Source organism: Balearica regulorum, chromosome 2 (genome assembly GCF_011004875.1).
Source record: "Balearica regulorum gibbericeps isolate bBalReg1 chromosome 2, bBalReg1.pri, whole genome shotgun sequence".
NCBI classification, from domain to species: Eukaryota; Metazoa; Chordata; class Aves; order Gruiformes; family Gruidae; genus Balearica; species Balearica regulorum.
In genome coordinates, this window is record NC_046185.1 from 22106776 (window position 1) to 22124721 (window position 17946).

At 34.1% G+C, this 17946-nt stretch overlaps 1 protein-coding gene across 36 annotated transcripts in view; it reads right to left on the reverse strand.

The window, feature by feature from the left end:
- RIMS2 (regulating synaptic membrane exocytosis 2) overlaps positions 1 to 17946 on the reverse strand; it is a 503290-nt gene that overhangs the window by 150773 nt on the left and 334571 nt on the right. The window contains exons 21-24 of one of the 36 annotated variants that reach the window (XM_075743545.1): positions 10661 to 10726; positions 9968 to 10075; positions 6196 to 6261; positions 3680 to 3742 (exon numbers count right to left, since the gene is read on the reverse strand). The exons of 34 other annotated variants lie outside the window; for them this stretch is intronic. In XM_075743545.1, coding sequence (XP_075599660.1) covers positions 3680 to 3742; positions 6196 to 6261; positions 9968 to 10075; positions 10661 to 10726 — 303 coding nt within the window. The remainder of the gene's footprint in view (positions 1 to 3679; positions 3743 to 6195; positions 6262 to 9967; positions 10076 to 10660; positions 10727 to 17946) is intronic. One more of the 36 variants, XM_075743548.1, reaches the window with a different exon arrangement.

The following is a 17946-nucleotide window of genomic DNA, read 5'->3' on the forward strand; positions in this document are numbered from 1 at the left end:
ATGCAGTCAGAGGCTTATGTTAGTTACTACAATCAAATATCAATAAAACCAGTACGTAGTGTCATTCCTGGAACAATTAAGACTGAAATGATGTGCTGAAATATTTCATGTCCTCTTTATCTATAAAATCAGACCCGATTAATTTGGTCTATTTTAGAGGAATAGAAAAGCAACTTGTACATTTGAAGGCAAAATAGAAAAAATATGTAAGCAATTTATTCTTCACAGAAAATCTCAACATTAAACAAAAATTAGAAGTGATGAATGCCTTTGAGGTAGACGCTTCTGAACTTCCAGTTAACATTATTTGCAGTTGCATTCAAATGAAAACGAACACAGCAAACGAGCTAACTATAATACTAATTTCACTTAACTAGTTAACTTTAAGTAGTTTAAGACTCAGTTTCTAGTTATTTTAGTCAAAGTAATTTCTCAGAAAATTAACCTTCCAGCCTACCATTTCCTTACACAGAGGTGAACCAATGAATGCAAGCAATGTACATGTTGCCTTATGGCTTACCAATTTATTTGGCTTGCACTAACTTTATCATATTAACATTTATTCATATTTTTATTCTGTGCCTACAGTATGAAATTTTTGGAGGTATTCTTCACTACTAATTTAAAAGGCTGAGAGACTTAGGCAGATTTTTGCTATAACATAATATGTTAAGTAGTTAGTTTTACATTATCATTTCTGGTACTTGTAACATATATTTTCATTTATATAGCCTTTTATAATATCTTGTATTTTGCCAAATACTTCCAACTTTAGCATCTTTAACACAGACCCTCAACTGACACACACTAAAGAATCACACTGCAGGAATACATCTATCTTCATGAGATGACTCGCTGAAGATCATGATAAAACTGATTAGCATTCAAAAGCTGGGAGCTCAAAATTCTCAAAGAAGAGAGCTGAAATCCTCTTCTCCCCCCCACCCCAAGCTCAATTTTATAACCGAATATAGAGCTGAAAATCTCTCCAAGACAATATTCTAAATTTTAATAAAAATCTTAGAAATATTTGAAAGTATCAGTGTTTTGGCTTTATGTTATAACTTTATTACACATTTTTTTCTCATTTCAACATATAATATTTCACTTACTCAACTTGAATGTTGTATCATAATGTATGAGCAATGACAGAAACATTCAAGGGTTTTAATGAACATGTATTTCATGACTGAAGAGTAAGTGGTATACAAGATAATGCATAGAGAACCTTGAGAGAGAGGCAATGAGAGAGAAGCATTTCCTAGGAGGGCTTGAATGTTCAAATGCAGTTCAGCTGAGCACTTAGACCACAGAATAATAAAGTGAAGGCTTGTTGTAGGCTCAAAATTAAGCATGTACCTAAATATGCCCTTGTACATTGCAGGACTAAATGCAATATTTGAAAAGTACTTAGTTCTTGGTGATTTTTGTGTGTTTTTTTCCTCAGATCTTAAATATAATTCTACTTGTACATGGCACACTGTATTTACTTGGCATCTTTTTTCCTTTAACATTTTAAAAGACCAATAATATGGCATACATTAAATGAGTAAAATATCATAAACGGCTTAATACTGCAAATACATGTTTATCTGTCTTCTTAACTCTTGGCAATAGATCTGTAATTCTGACCTCACTGAAGTCAACAAGTTCTGTCACTTGATGAAGTCAGGATTTCAATCAGATCATTCCAAGATAAGCAGGTACGTAAGACTTTATTATCTTTTAGGCTCTTAAATTACAAATGAGCAAAATAGCATATTGTTTCCGTTAAAGGCATTCTGTAAATCCATTGATCTTAACAGAATCTGATCCATTTCAGTAGTCTTCATTCTATTAAAGTATGTTCAGTGCCTTATGGTCTACCTAAAAGTCATATTGATTCACAGCAAATGTTCTTATCTTTCATTTATTTTTCCACAGCTTTTTCAGCTAAATTTAAATGGGGACAGAGAGTGCTAACAAGTTTCTTTTTCGAGTAACAAATCTGGTTTTTTTCCCTGATATTTACCTACGTTAGCATCTATACAGTACTACATCTAAGACAAGTGATGTAAACCGGAACTATTTTTTGTGACTATCAAAGGCAAATACAAAAGCTTTGTTTGCACTAAGCACTTTCCAGTCTTCTTCAAATGTTGTCCATTTCCAGCATGCTTGTGCACTTTCCTAGGAAGAACAAATATGCACGGCCCTTGCCGTAAGCACAAATTAAGTGTATACTTCAAACACTTAAAATTGAAGAGCCAGCAAACAGTGGCACTCTGGCTCCGAAAGCTAGGGAAGAAATACGGTCTCAAGTAAGTCTCTTTGGCTGCTCTAATGTTGAGCCAAAAGACTGTTACAAACCTCTCCTCTCCAGAGAAAAGAGAAACTTGCATTAAAATATTGAAGGATTAATTCTGGGTTTTACCAGATTTTTTTAGTTTCAACTTGACAAAGTCACTTATGTTCTCCTTCAGTCTCTGAATTCCTTAAACAGAATTCCTGTATTAGTCAACATATACAGCACAAATATGAATCACAATTTCCTTTAAACATCCTTAGGACTGCAGGTGAACTGTGACAAATCCCTTTTATATAAATATAGATATATATACTATCATTTTATATAGTTTGTTATATTCAACTGAGTATAGTCTAACAGCCTTCCAGTGATCTGTTTTAGGTACATAACTATTTCTCCAGAGAGAGATATTGACTTGTATCACCACAAAAGAATAAACAGAAGTACGAAATTCAAAGAATGGTCAGTAACTAATGTACTAGTAAGTAATTAATTCACTATTTATGCACAATTTACATGTTATTAAGTATTTGTATGCACAAAATTATAACATTTGCGATATCAATGTATAGTATTATTCTGTATAATTTCATAACAAATATTTTTGAAATACAGTTTTGTAGCTCTTAGTCCTCATCAAGGAAAAGTTCCCAGTAACTCTCTAGGAGTTTCACTTAAGAACTTCAGGATTTACTAGCATTTTGGATCCACACCATATGTTTATTTATTTTAGTCAGCCAAAATATGCCACCGGCATAGTCCAGCTCCTACTTACAAGATACAGGAGGGCAGAAAGAAGCAAGCTCTGTGCACATTCACAAAAAAAGTAAGTAAAAATAAAGAAAAATGTTGCAAGAGCAAGAAGAAAATGAGGGAGAAGCAGTAAAGTCAAAGGACTAATGGCAAAGAAAATTTGTGTGCTCCCTTGATCCGGAGTCAACTGCAGCTGGGAAGAACTGAAGGTTGTAAGTTACGTAGCACTTTGCATGGGTTACGCATCAATCTCACAGGAAGATAGGTTAGACAGTTAGAATTGGGATTATTTCTAAAACTAAAATGTAGCACATCTCAAAGACACATTCCCAAACGCTGTGAATGCAGGCAGGTATTATCAGTCAAAAAGCCCTTTTTCATTAAAGTGGCCCTGAACAGTGAGAACATATTTTAAAAATAGTTCAAACATAATTGATGTTCTTTTTCTATTTGTAACTGAATAGCTTAATCTTGGAAAAAAGAGTAGCACATAAATGTGCCTTAGTTCTGAGTCAAGAAAGACATCCATCAAGAAAAATATACTTATTAGGAATAACTTTGGTACAATTAAAAATGAACTCTTATTATAAAGATTAGAAATACAATTTAGCTATATCTGTAATGCTACACTCTACTTACCCATAACTTTCAGCTGAACCATTGACTACATGATCTGCCCATGAACTTGCACCATTGTACCACCTTTACAATGCAGTTAAAATAAAGAAGTGTTATAAAGAAACATGTATTATTAATAACACTCTAATTCATATGACATGACCATTTCTCAGTAAAATGGGAAGCTTTTCAAATGTTTCCAGATAATTTTGTAAATTTTTTACTTTCACTTAGGTATGAAGAAAACCATATCTTTTTAAATAAAAAACCAAGCAAATTCTGTTTAATTTTTCCTTACATAATTCTTAATACATTTCACCTTTATTCTTTTCAGCAGCTTAGCCATGAATTTCAGTTCCAAAAAGACTAACTGATCCCTTATCTTTTCTTACACAAAAGTGTCATGTTTTCAATGGTTATTGAGTTTGTGGAATAATTAAAAAATAATTGTGGAAATGTAACTTTAACAAAATTAGCATTCTGTGTAGCAATAGTTTAAAATACTGCTTTTAACTTTGAAGATCTAACTTTTAAAAATTTCTTTTTCTATTTGATAGGGTGGTTATTTTTTATAGTTATTTAAGAAGCAGAAGAAAACTCACTTCACTCAGATCAAACAATGAAAACTAATTACATTTTCTACCTATACTATTCTTCCCGATACTGAACACAGGCTACCTAAACATTTGCAGCATCATTTCAGCAAATCAGTTGAAGACAACATAAAACACATGTAGAAATATTTTATCTTAAGTGGAAGCATGGAGAAAAGAAATAACGTGACAAAAAAGCTTCTCTCATTTCAGAAACCATGAGATAAACTGTTTATGTGCCATTAGTCCAGTATATTAGGAGTACATACAAATAATCCAATATTTGGTTAGGGAATTTCAGTTGGATCTCTGGAGTTCCAGATTGTCAGGATCCTGCACGGGTAAAGCCTTGCCAACTGCAATAGTCCCACTACTCAATGATTTCCACATGTCAGTGAGTGAGAAGCAAGGCAAGGATTTTCCGAAAAGATCAACAGATCACCATACTATCAACTTAGATATAAATCTTCCTTCGTCTGTATTGAAAATCAGTATTGAAAATGAACTTTTTCATGGCTTGAATACACTTATCCAAGAGCTTTCATGAATCTGTTCCCAGGAATCACAGCAGGATACGTGAAGTATTTTTTTGCATGACTCCATTTTTCTCCAAACTTCTCAGATTTCAGAATCTGAGGGGTTTGATATGTTTACAAACTAATTGAGCCCACACCTCCTGATCATTATATTGAGGCAAGACAGTATGGAGTACAGTATATGTGAATGTCAGTCAGCTGCTCTTGTTTCTTGCCTATCGAATTGGATGGCATGGGGAATGGCATTTTTTTTCATGATTTGTAGCCAGATCAATGACTGGATGGAAGTTACTTTAGTTTAATCTAATTTAGTTTTAAATTAGATTTAGATTTAGTTCAATCTAAATTAAAATACAGCTGGAGAATGACAGATCTATCTTTACACTCTCCCTGATTGTCCGTATCCTTAAAACTGAAGCTAGTCTCTTCAGTTACCCAGTAGTTTAGGTAAGATTCCACTATCTTATAGACATCATAAATATATAAGCATGGCTTTAAAATTGCAGTGCACCTTATTTTTTCTTAAATATGACCGTATTCATAGCAATGAAATAAAATTTCTTGCTATTCATTAGAACATAATCCCTGCTATATCTGCTCCCGCACTGTAAACAAAAATCAGATACTGACTTAAAAATGGGCAGAGAAATATAGAAAAAGAAGAGAAATCTCCCTAATTGTGCAAAGGGAGAGGAACATCAACTTCTTTTTCTTCAGATTTCCTTCTCTTTGGACTTTGCCTAGCTCTTTAAATATGAAATGCTGTAATCAAATAACTTTTTCCAGAGAAACTCCAAAAGTTTTCAGATTACGTGTCAGATTTTAGTTATATTATGTTCACTGTGATGCACTATGTGCATACCAAAATTTAGGAAAAACAATAGTACTTTCAGTCTCAGCACAGCAAGCACCCAAAATCAATTTGAAGGCATTTAGTTAGTCATCTTTAAGTCAATACAGGCAGTAACATGCCAAAAGCTGAGAAGCTTCTTAAGCGACTCAGGGTATTAAAGAATGAAATTGAGTATTCTAAATTGTCCTGTAATCACTGCTAGTGACTGAAAAGATTAGCCATTAGAAATATGCTGTAGTTAAGTGGGGAAAAAACCTTCAGCTGGACCTAGTTCCTCTGTACTATTTGGTTTTCCTCCCACATCTAATGAATAAAAAAATTTTCAAGTTAATAAATATGCTTAAAAAAAATCCGAAGTCAAGTTAATGGAGAGCTAAAATAAAATGAGGTACTTAAAACTATGGAGATTTGTTGTTCTGTATTTAGAAAAATACTGCAGAAAGTGCACTGTAAATTTAAATATCATTAGTCTAGGCCAATTAAAAATTTTAGACTATACTTCACAAAAAATGTATTACTCAAATTTATCTATTTTTACTATATAAATTAAAATACCTTTCAGGAGTATAGGTTGTGTCGTCATAATATGAATTAGGCACTCTTCTCTCCTGCCTAGTCCTCCTGAATATGGAATAAACAGCACAGATATTTCAGACATTTTAAAGGGTGCTTCTCTTCTTTCATGATGTCTTGCCTCACTGTATTATTAAGATAATGATGAACATAGCGCACATTTATCTACAGTTCAGCAGTATCTTCTGAACATATATTTTCATATATATGTCATTTTAAACTGTTACTTACAAATTATATTCAGAAATAACTAACAGCATATTAAGAACACTTGATCAATACACACATATTTCATAGGAGTGAAAAGTTACATCAATAGGTAAACAGTATTTGAGCAAATGAGAAATTTCACCAAAAATAGAATTTGGATGTTAGAAAATTTCCGACTATTAAAATGAAAGCCAGAAAGCAAAATGGAAGCAAAAATTTATTTCCTTAGGTGAAGCAACAGAAATTTTGCCTGAAATAGACCTCACATCCCGCACAAAGTGTGCACAAACCAGCTTTTATTGCCTTCTAAACACTAACTCCACAGGCTAAGTGAAAAAAAAAAATGAAAATAGCACAGTGTGGTGTTCTCAGTGACTAAGCTGATCTCTGAGATATGTAAGTTGAGGAAGAATTTGATACAGTGAGGTTTTCAGCAGATTTTTATTTGGGAGGGACTACTAATATTTAATTTTAAAAAGTATTGGGCTAAAAATCTTGAGAACATTACTCTCTCACTGAGATCATGTGTATGTCAGCCAATTTAAAACGGGTGAATGTCAAATTGTGAACTAACATGTATAACTCTATAGGACTGTGAATGGAGGGATATTAATAAAAGCATAAGTAAAGCCATGTCTTATGTATGTTGAATCCAAGCAGCTGCAGCAGTGTGAACCGATACCAGCTAGTGCTACCATGCTGGCTATCGCATTAAAGAGTCAAGGAAAATTGGAGTGGGGTACTGAGCAGCAGGACGTTCTTGAGAAAGCACCAGGTCCAAAGGGTGCTGAAGTCACCAAAGCTGCACACGTGCCTACTGTCTGTCTTAGGCATATGCTGGAGTAAGTATCTTCCAATGCCGCCTCCGTTTCCTTTGTGAGGGAAACAGTTGGACTTCTTCAAAAGGGGGGAACTATCACAAAGACAAAATGATGAGTACTGTAGCCTAAGAATGAACTCAGAAATTAAGGGGTTTGAAAATGTAAATATGCCATAGAACTAATGAACTAGAGACTATAAAATCTGATAAACGGTAACTGAAACAAACTTCAGCAGAGAAAAGATAAAAAAGAATGAAGTAATCACTCTGTATGGGGGGGAAAAAAAAAAAAAAAGAAAAAAACTGGTAGAAGAAACCACAAGAGTTAACGGGCTGGCTGTGAATGACTACAAGATAAGTAATGAAAGGATCCATGAATAAAAAAGAAGGCAAGTAATTTTGACCGACGTATCTGTATGAGATATTTGCCTGCAGGACACCCACACTGGTGGATTCACAGTGACGTAAGATACAAAACTCTCTGTCCCAGATGAGAGACTCTTCCCTGAATGCTGGACTTTGCAGAACAATGTTTGCTATTTTGATGAACAGCGGAAACTGGAAAGTTATTTCACGTCCTTAATAAAGTGAAAGAAAAGACAAGAAAAGAGGTGGTTGCTTAATATCAATATGACACTGATTAAGCAGATGGAACTAAGACAACCGGACTAACACCTTGACCTGCAAAAATAATGTAATTTAATTTAAGCATTAAATGGGGAAAAAGTGTAAAGACAAATGATGAATTATTGTTTAAAAAGTCATTTTTAATATATTTAAAAAAAAATAAAATAAGGAAGAGGAAATTACTTAGTGTTTTTCAATAGATAAGGAGGAACTGGATAAAGGTTATGCTTCCAATGGTCCTTAAATACCTAGAGAACTGCTGTTCAGAATATGGAAAGACAAAAAGAATGAAAAACTAGGAAAAATGATAGTGGCTATGAGGTACTCAGAGTAGTTCATATCTGGTAAGGTGACTCAAGTAACTTGAGCACTAACGTTACCCACAGGCAGCCTGTATTCAAGAGGACCAGAGAGTCCAGATCAGTTCCTAGGCCGAAGGAATCTCAAGATGCTGCTCTAACAGTGAGCTAGAGACATTCCACTTCAGGTCAGATTTTCCTTTCTGACCCCAGGAGGAATTAACTTTAATAGTCTTCTCTTCAGTGAAGCCCTGGAAAAGATTTACTGCATCTCCCTGCTTAAATCCCAGCTTTTTAATCTTTATGCAGTACCGTCACTTTTGCCCTTTATTTTCATTGATTTTACTTTATTTTTGAGAAATAAATTTCTGTAGAAACAAAGATTAAGATGTGCAAGTCAAGATCCTCAAACTAAGAAAATTTGATAATAGCTTCAACTTTCAACAATATCTGAAGTGTCACAGCTGGCAATCCGAAACAAGTTCAAATAAACTAATGCAAATGTGATCATATAGCTAAGGCAAAAAACAGTATAGAAAAATTAACTATTGAATTAGCACACATATGAGCACATTTCATCATATATTTTCAGAAAACAAACCAAAAATCCCTCACCTTATTACAGTTTCTACACACAGACTGAACTATTTACACCCTTTCTTTATATGAGGTTTCATGTAAATCAGCATCATTTAACACCAAAAGTTTAACTGAGTTCTAAAGATTATAATGTCTATTATACTATAGCTCTGGAGAATTTCTAAAAAGCAATATTTCTTTGGAAGGAATATTTCTGTGATACTATAAACATTTTAGATTCTATTTTGTTTCTGCATCCAAAAGCAGTTTTATACTCACTAAAAATATGGTTATATATGATCTGAACCCAGAGCGAACCTTAATGAACTTCTGAGAGGAACTCATATCTACAGTGCAGCCATGAAGTTAATATATCAAAAGTTCTTTAGTTCTTGCTATGGAAAACTTTTCATGGCCCCTCTTCTAAAGCAATAGCCATATCAACCATTATATCTGCTATTTGAGATCTGAAGCCACCACTTATTTCTATTGGCTCACAGTTTATCAGATTTATATCTTTATTTCTATTGACACACAATCATGTAGACTTTTTCCTGTTTTGCAATATTTCTGAAAATATCATAATCACAGTTGTATACCAGCATTTCTTATTGCATCTCTTAAAAGCTACTGTATTTCAAGTATAATTATTTCATAAAAATTCTTATGGGCTCAACTTCTCTCTGCCAGGTATTTCATATATAAATAGGAATGCTAGTATTCTGTAATCACACACAGGTATTGTGAATGTATAAAAGTACTCATAAATTACAGAGCAAGCACTATACAAATATCTACAACCTAAGCTTTTACTGTTCATTCTATTTTTCTGTTCAGCGATGTATGAGATTTCAGAAAGACTCTGTTTCTGTGTACTTTGAACCAGATAGGCTTTTCCTCATTATTTCAAAGAGAATAATAAGTACGATAAGCACTTTGGAAAATTCCAGCAAAAATAAGGGCTACACAAAAAACACTTATATATAATATCCATATAACCTAATTTATGAAACTGACTTCTGTAAAGATAATCGGCTTCTCTTGAGATTTACCCATAGTCCTGAGTAGTCAGTTTTAGATGCACACATACTCACACAGTATTATAAAACACCTTCACTGTATGTTTTATCCCTTAAAACATAGATCACATTCCCAGCTAACCATAGTACTGTCAAAGTAGAAGTGGCAGAGCTAACAATATGCCCCACATCAATTATACCTCTCAAGATCATAGTAAGCACCCTCAGAATAGGTACGGCACATCTTACGGGAGCGAAGTAATCTGATTGCATCTTCACAAAATAGAGGATACATTGTGGGATCCTGGCTGCCAAAACATAAAGGGTGAACACAATGAAAAGCAACACAAAGATGAAATGAGGACAAAACAACGTGAAAAGCAAGCAATGTCAGCAACAGAACAAAACACTGGAACAAAACTCAGCTGGAACTTGGGTGGATTTTGGAAAGTTGCTTTTAAAAATTAAGGTATGTTGGCCTGCAGCTGAGACTACAAGGTATCACACTCCAGTTTTATCTATTGTAGTCTTTAACACAGCCACACATGTATGACACTCTGTACATGAAAATCACAGAATTAGCAGGTATTTGTGTTTGTTGGTTTAAATAATTTTCTTTACTGACTTTTAAAAAGACATTAGAATGTTGTAAATATAGCATCTTCATAGACCATCAACTACTGACTATTGGCAGTGAAAAAAATATTTTAAAAGTGAAACATATGAAGAATTACCCATTGTTTGTCTACACACTATATTAAGAAAGCTAATGCTGATATTAACACTTCTAAATTTTCTAGCACTATACAGAAACTAATAAAAACGCAAGTGGAAATGTAGGTACACAGAAGTACATGCATTATCCACACAGTCACACGGAAGAGAACATATACCTGGCGTCTCTGTAATGGTGATCTGTGGATTGGGTGTATCGGGAACGAGGTAAAGTAACATAATGACTGAGTAGATGGCAGAAAGAAAAATACAAATATGAGACAATAAGATGGAGAAGGAATGATACACATCACACAACAGAAGACATAAAAATGGGAGAATACAGGAGCTACACAAGCATTCTATAGAGCACTGAAATTATTAACAAAATTAGAAATCTGATGTACAGTTCTAAAGGTAAAATTATCTAGATGATTCACACATTTATTCTGAGAAGCCAGTAGGAGACTATGGATCAAGCGGATAGCTCAAATTTGGGATTTTCTACATTATTTCAGTTAAGAGGGAAAAAATGTATAAATCTCTGTACAAAAGCAATCTCAACAAGTCAGACTGCTCGTTCCCTTGCCTGAAGGCAGTGATAACTTCAGTATGAATAATATCTTTGGCAGACATTTACCTAGTCTGTCTGAAAGGCATTAGGAAATCTGTCTCCACATAGCTAGCTTCAGAGCTTTCCCATTTCTGAGTGTAAGTTTTCCTAATATTTCTCCTACTGGAATAAAAGATCAATTTAGATGAAAGCCCTTTTATTATTTAAAAAACTAATTAAGAGATATAACATCTATAACAGCACACGCCAAAAAACCAAATGCATGTATTTCAAAATAATTAACCCAAGATATTTATATGTTGGTTGTACTTTGAAATTATGTCAAAATTTATATATTTTAAATATACCTGTATTTGTTACAGCACTAGAAATTTTCCAATTAACAAAAATAGAAGAATGCTATTTCTCTTTTAGTATAAATATATGCAAACAGTATAGGAAAAATGGTTTTGAAAATAGTTTTTTCTTCCAGTTTACAAGGAATTATAAGAATGAAAATTTGTCCCTAGTCTACAGGGACTGATAAACTGATTTCACAAGAAACATGGAAAACTTCGTGTTTATCCTCCACTTTTATTTCTCATCTCTTAATTTGCTTATAATTGATTTTCTAGTAATCAAACACATTGGTACAGGTAGCTATATTACCCACACTTACTATCTATCCCTCTTTTGCATGTGGATAAAATGCATCATCAGCCACATGTAAACATTCTTTATAAGCATATTAGGTTAATTATATGTAGTACAAGAGGTCTTTGTGCTCACTTCTTGTCAAATAAATGCAAAAGCATAGTCACCACTATAAAAAGCTTCTGACTTAAGTCCCTGAGTATGCAATTTAAACTTTGCAATTTGTTACAAGAATGAGGAGCCATCCACAATTCAGTAGGACCAAATTTGACAATGGTACGCTGAAAATTTGAAGATGAGATCCTGAGAAGGACTAACAATTAAGACAATAATCATAGAACTACACTGCAGGCTGCAAAAAGTATTATGATTCCTAAACAAATGCACAGACCTGAGTACCAAAAGCAGTCTACCCATAACAGCCTGGCAGTCAGCATGTTGCCAAGAAGCATTAAAAAATAATTCCATCATGTTCTTACAATTTGCTTTAGAATATATGCACACCCACAGGAAGGACAATCAAATAAAAATGTAGGAGTCTACCCCACGGCAGCTATGATATGTGTGATGGTGGCAAACAACTGCAACCCAGCTCATTCTCACCACTACTCCGTGAGATTCTCAGGCTATATCCACATGAATACGGCCTTAAAGGATTTAGATGCAACCCTGGAATTAACACCACAAAACTGTTGCAAATATTACATTAGTTTAATAAGTAATTAAGTGTTTCCAGCTGGTAGGTGACATTTTAATGTTAAGAATTCAGTTTCACTTCCCCTTTTATCTCTCCAGTGAATTGTTGACAAGTTTTCTTGAGAGCCTTTCAAAAATAGAACACATCAATAAATATCTTCAACCAGTTTTTAAAGAGCAAAGCTTTAAACAAAGCTAGGACTTCAGGCAGAACATACGCTGCAGAAGATGAAATTTATGGGAATGCAACTGCTGTTTGCAAGCAGCTTAACTTCCTCTCCATGAGAAGGAACACCCCAGACTGTTCCCTTCACTTACTTGTATGTGAATTAAACACTGTCGGTTAATGTCCTGCTTAGGATTGGAGTCCTAACTACTTTTCAAATCCCCACCAAGCTATTTTAAGTGCCCAATCTCTGGTATCATGTTTTTTCCTAGTACTTCTAGAAACTCAGAGGTCTAGTGTTCTTTTCAAGTTCTGAGACTTTTGCTTGTGAATGTATGGCAGCTTCTTTTCTCTTTTCTCTTTTCTTTTCATTCAGGAATTCAGAATCAGAATAACATGGCATTTAGATACAACTGCTTATACAGTTTGATATGTTATAACTTAATAGCTTTTAACAAGTTTGAAATAACACTTCCTCATCACCCAGAAGTCTGCTTGTCTATATAGAGAAGTAAGGTAAGCCTTACCTTAGACTTGACCTGATCCTCTGACATCACTGGCTATCTATACTTTTCCCTGTTCTTTAGAGCACATGTTATCCATGCTATCTAACTTGTAATAAATAATCATTCATTATAAAATGTTCTTACAAGTGCAATGTAAAAAATGAAAAAATATGTCTGAATCATTAAGATAAATCAGTTCTATACATGAATTAACACTAACTTACTAGAGTACAAGGCATTCATCATAAATCAAGAATATATAACTTAATGATGTTTGTGCATTTTCATAATATCTCTAGCTACAATAATAATTATAGAGATATTATTCACGTAAGCATGTCTCTCTCTTTGGCAATGGTTTCTGTTGAAGTACAGTAATATTTTCAATAAAATACGCATGGCTAGTAAAAAGAAAGGAAAGGTGCATGCCATATCTGTATGGAAGAAAGAATGACTGACATCATATCAGTCAAAATATGATAGTATGCTCATTACGAGGCAGCATATCTTTCTGTATTTCAACATGCGGAGCAAAAGGCTTAAATGCCATTTATCTTCTGAGCATCAAGTCAATACTCCACTATTTGTTTCTTTATTATTAATACTTTATGTATCTGACTTAAAATCAATTCTTTATTTTTTTATAAATATGCTAACAACATAACACCAAAAATGCCTATGACATTCCTAATTCTCACTGTCCAAAACTGAAATACACGCAACTTTCATTTGGCTAGTAGTCAGTATAAAACACTTAAAATCATAATGTAAATAAATCATAATATAGTAAAATCACTAAGCTTTGCATTGCCTAAATACAAAAGAACTCCAGAAATGTTCCAGATCTGCATCTATAACAAACGTCTTTTGAGTCTTTCATGAAAATCATGATCTTTTATGCACACGTAGATGGGAATGCTCGGAAAACCATGAAGACATGGATAAGGTTTAGATATAGCAAATTTTTAAAAAGACAAAAGAACTCCAAGATACGTTTGGGGTTTTTTGCAACCTTCATTTAGACTTCTAGCCTTTTACCACACAGTCCTTATTTGCTACATAATAGTAGTCGGTGGCAAAACTATATCAAATGATGGTATGGCAAAATTAAAATATTAGTCTGCATCCTCACAGATTTCTGAAACTTCACATATTTTGTTACAGATAGCATAGACAGAAAATCTGCAACAGCAAATCATTTCACTTATATTAAAACAATGAAGTTAGTCTGATAAGGCAGTACTGTAAGTTTTGCAATATGACCATTAATATACACACACATCGCCCCCCCCCAATGCCCCTGCATCAGATGAAAACAGATTTCCACTATTCCGATAAGAAGATTCCAGACATCTGGGCAAACATGATAACTTCTCTTTTTTTAAAGTGAACAGAAAATGATGACTTAAAATTTTCTGATATCGCTCACCTATTTGCCCATATCCTTACACCTTCATAAAAATTTAATGAACCGTGAGGGTAGCAAAACTAGAGATCAATGATTCAGCGACCACCTAGATTACCTAATTGGAAGTATTTAGTTTCCAGGAACAGGCTTGCCATACGGGAACAGCCCCAGAAACACACTTGAAAACACTCACGCATATGCAGAGTGCCTCACCGAACCATCCATGGCACACCTTTCTGTTCTTCTTACTCTGCAAGGAGAGTTTAACCTGGTCTTTACTGCTAGGGATATTTTCCTCAACAGTAAAGATGAGGCATTAGAAGATAACCTATTGCTTTCAATTTTCATTCGCTGTGACCAGGTATCCTAATTTTGATTAACATTATAGCTTCCCTATTAGAGTAGGAAGTTGACTCCCAAGAATTTCTGCGGAAAGGATGAAGTACTGGGGTACTATTACATCCTGACAGTCTTGTGCTTATTGGAATGTCCATAAATAATTCCGAATGCAAACCAAGACTTTCTGTTCCACTGTTAGTGCTTGCACGAATCAAACCCAGTTGACAGAAGAAACTTCTATCATCCTGTTACTGTTTATCCATTCTGATAGTCAGTTTTTTCCAGTGTATTATCTGATTGTAATTTACTTTAAGTGATACATTGTATCATCGGCAACACTATTATCCTCCATTTTTAGTAACACTCTTTTACACTTTTTCAGTTGAAATAGTAAATTAAATGTATGGCAAGTATGAAATCATTAACATTGATAAAAATAAATATAATTTTTTACTGGTATGAATTTGCCTTTAACCAAATACTCCCAAACTTTTCAAGTTACAATTTTCTAAAAATCTGGCAATGTGAAAAAACAAGAATTAGCTTAATCAGACTGCAGAGCAAGAAATAGGTGGTTCTTTGGGATGAATAGTTAGAAATTTAGGGGGAAAAACAGCCACTGAAGGTGGTAGCTGGGAAAAGAGAGAGGTCTGGCACATGAAGTTTAAGGTAAGTACTGTGGAATGGAGTGAGGTAAAAAACTGGGCCTGGGATCAAGTTAGGACTGCAAGATTGAGCACAGAATTGTTCAAGGGAAAAGGAGGCTGGAACTAATAAAATTATGTGGCTTCATGGAAAAGGTGTGCTATACTTCCTCATAGCAGTTTACTCCAACAGTGGTAAGTAACTACTACAACTTGTTTTTCCAAATAAGCGAGGCCAGTGATATGGTTCTGAAAGTTTAGATTCTCATCTGTACAAAGCAGGAGTTAATGTGCTCTGTGGCAAAATGTTTTCCATGGTGCTTCACAAACACCTAAAAACCACATAACTAAAATGCGAAGTCAGGCTCTCAACCTCTAGAAAATGGCAAATGCCATTCAAGAGTAAAACATTGGTTACATAATTTCCCCTGCTACATTTCTTAGAAAAGATTAACAGTGTAGTTTTATTTAATAGTTTAGGGTTTTTTAAGAAGATTACAAATATTCTTTACATATAAATGTCAACAGTTTTTCTACCAGTTCCAGTTTGTCACATCAATTGTATAGAAATTCCCTCATCTCCTGGGACAGATGAAATCCTACAAATATTCCAACCGATTGCAACTGACAGTTTGAAGATTTTAGCGGTGAAACAACAGCAATTATCAGCAGAGAATTTGTGAACTGACATATATTCAATCAAGATCACTTTCAACAAGAAAATCAGTATCACATTATCATAATTCTCCCCAAAATCTATTTTAAGTCCTCACTCCAAAGGGCATGGCAGTGAAGTCTTTTATCAGAACTGCATTATTTATTTATGTTAACATGGGCATTTTATATGTGTATTTTATTCTGAGGAACGTATCCATGACTTTTTTTGTTGTTGGTTGGCTGGTTGTTTTTTAGTTCGGCTCAAAGTTTCTGAATCACGAGTCCTTACAGATGTAGCTACATTTGCCAGACAGCACTTCTCTTGGACCTTCCTGCTGCACCTCTCTGCTGGAGGTTACCAGCCTTCGGCAGATGCATGGAGGCACCGGCTGGGTGGTGCAGATAATTATTGTGCAGTTATACGATGATTTCACTGTGAAGTAATGTGCCCACTGTAAATAACAGCAGCTAAAGAGAAAACACGCTCTGCCATCCTTACTGCAAGGCTAAAACATGGCAGTGTGCTAGTACTGCAATCCCTCCAGCGATTAAATCCATCAGGGCTCGTGAGAGAGAGCCCTGGGAGAGGAAATTGTATTTGGCAACATTATAAGTAACTGGAAAGAGAATCTGTTAATGGAAAGTGTAGCATAGTCTTTCCTATAGGAATCTCTCTGCTGGTACAATCTCTAGTATGTCCGTACTTGCAATTGTAGGCGTAGATACACAAAATAGTTAGGAAGTGCAATATACTATTAATGCACTTGATAAAATTCTGAAAGAACTTAAAGAAACACTGCAATTATTGTGATTTATGTTGATGCATATCATTTTATAACACAGCTATAAGCAAATTTTCAGCAATACATTTCTTTTACTTTACTAGGTATTTGAAGAAGCAAAGAAACAATGACATTGCATATCCATATATGGGTATGTACCCACAAGACATACAAAACTAAAAATTGAAAATATTATCTCAGAATTTCCAGATAAAGCATCATCTACCCTTTATACGCTACAATATCTTTGTATCTGTAATATAGACTTAAATGTAAAATATGAACTAAAGAATAAATGATTACTCATGAATAAATTACTATTATCCAGCTGTGTATTTAATAAAGAATATTTTAAAAATTGTTAAATTTTCTCTTTTTCATTACAATGCAATATTTCAAAAAACTCTTTTCCTAGTTTGACCAAATCTGACACCTAGCTATTAACAATGTTGGATTAGGAGCCTGCTACTTATAGATAAAGCAACTGCTAGTGTGAGATGACTTTTTGAAAAGTAGAATTTGTATTGCTTTTGGCCACGTTTAATTTTGTGTTAAATAATGGAAGCAGCTAATTAAATGGCACCTTATCTAACGTGCAGCAGAGTCCTGGTAGAGAATTATTTTGGTCTTCTCTGGTTTGATTATAGTAACCAGAATTTTTGGCATGTATTTTGGCATTTATTTTAAGACGTGTTTAAAAAAGCCACTTCTTACAACAGCATGAAACAAACAAAGCATTCAGCAGAAAGTCCGCATTGAAATGTGCTATTGAAATCATCTCTCAGCAACAGCGGTGTGATAGTCATGCTAGTCCCAGCATACCAAGATATCATCTCTGAAGTGATTTAAAGATAACGGAGAATATTTCTTTAAAAAATCATGGCTATGACTACCTCATTACTTTAACATAGTAGATAGCAACTTTTGTTCTTTAAAATGGAAACTGTACAGTAGTCCTGATGAAGGGATAGCAGAACCAAAATTTTACTTGCTTTTTCTTCTCTCTTGTTTGATTGTACACGCCTAGTAGAAAACCATTACACTTTTGGAGTTTTTCACA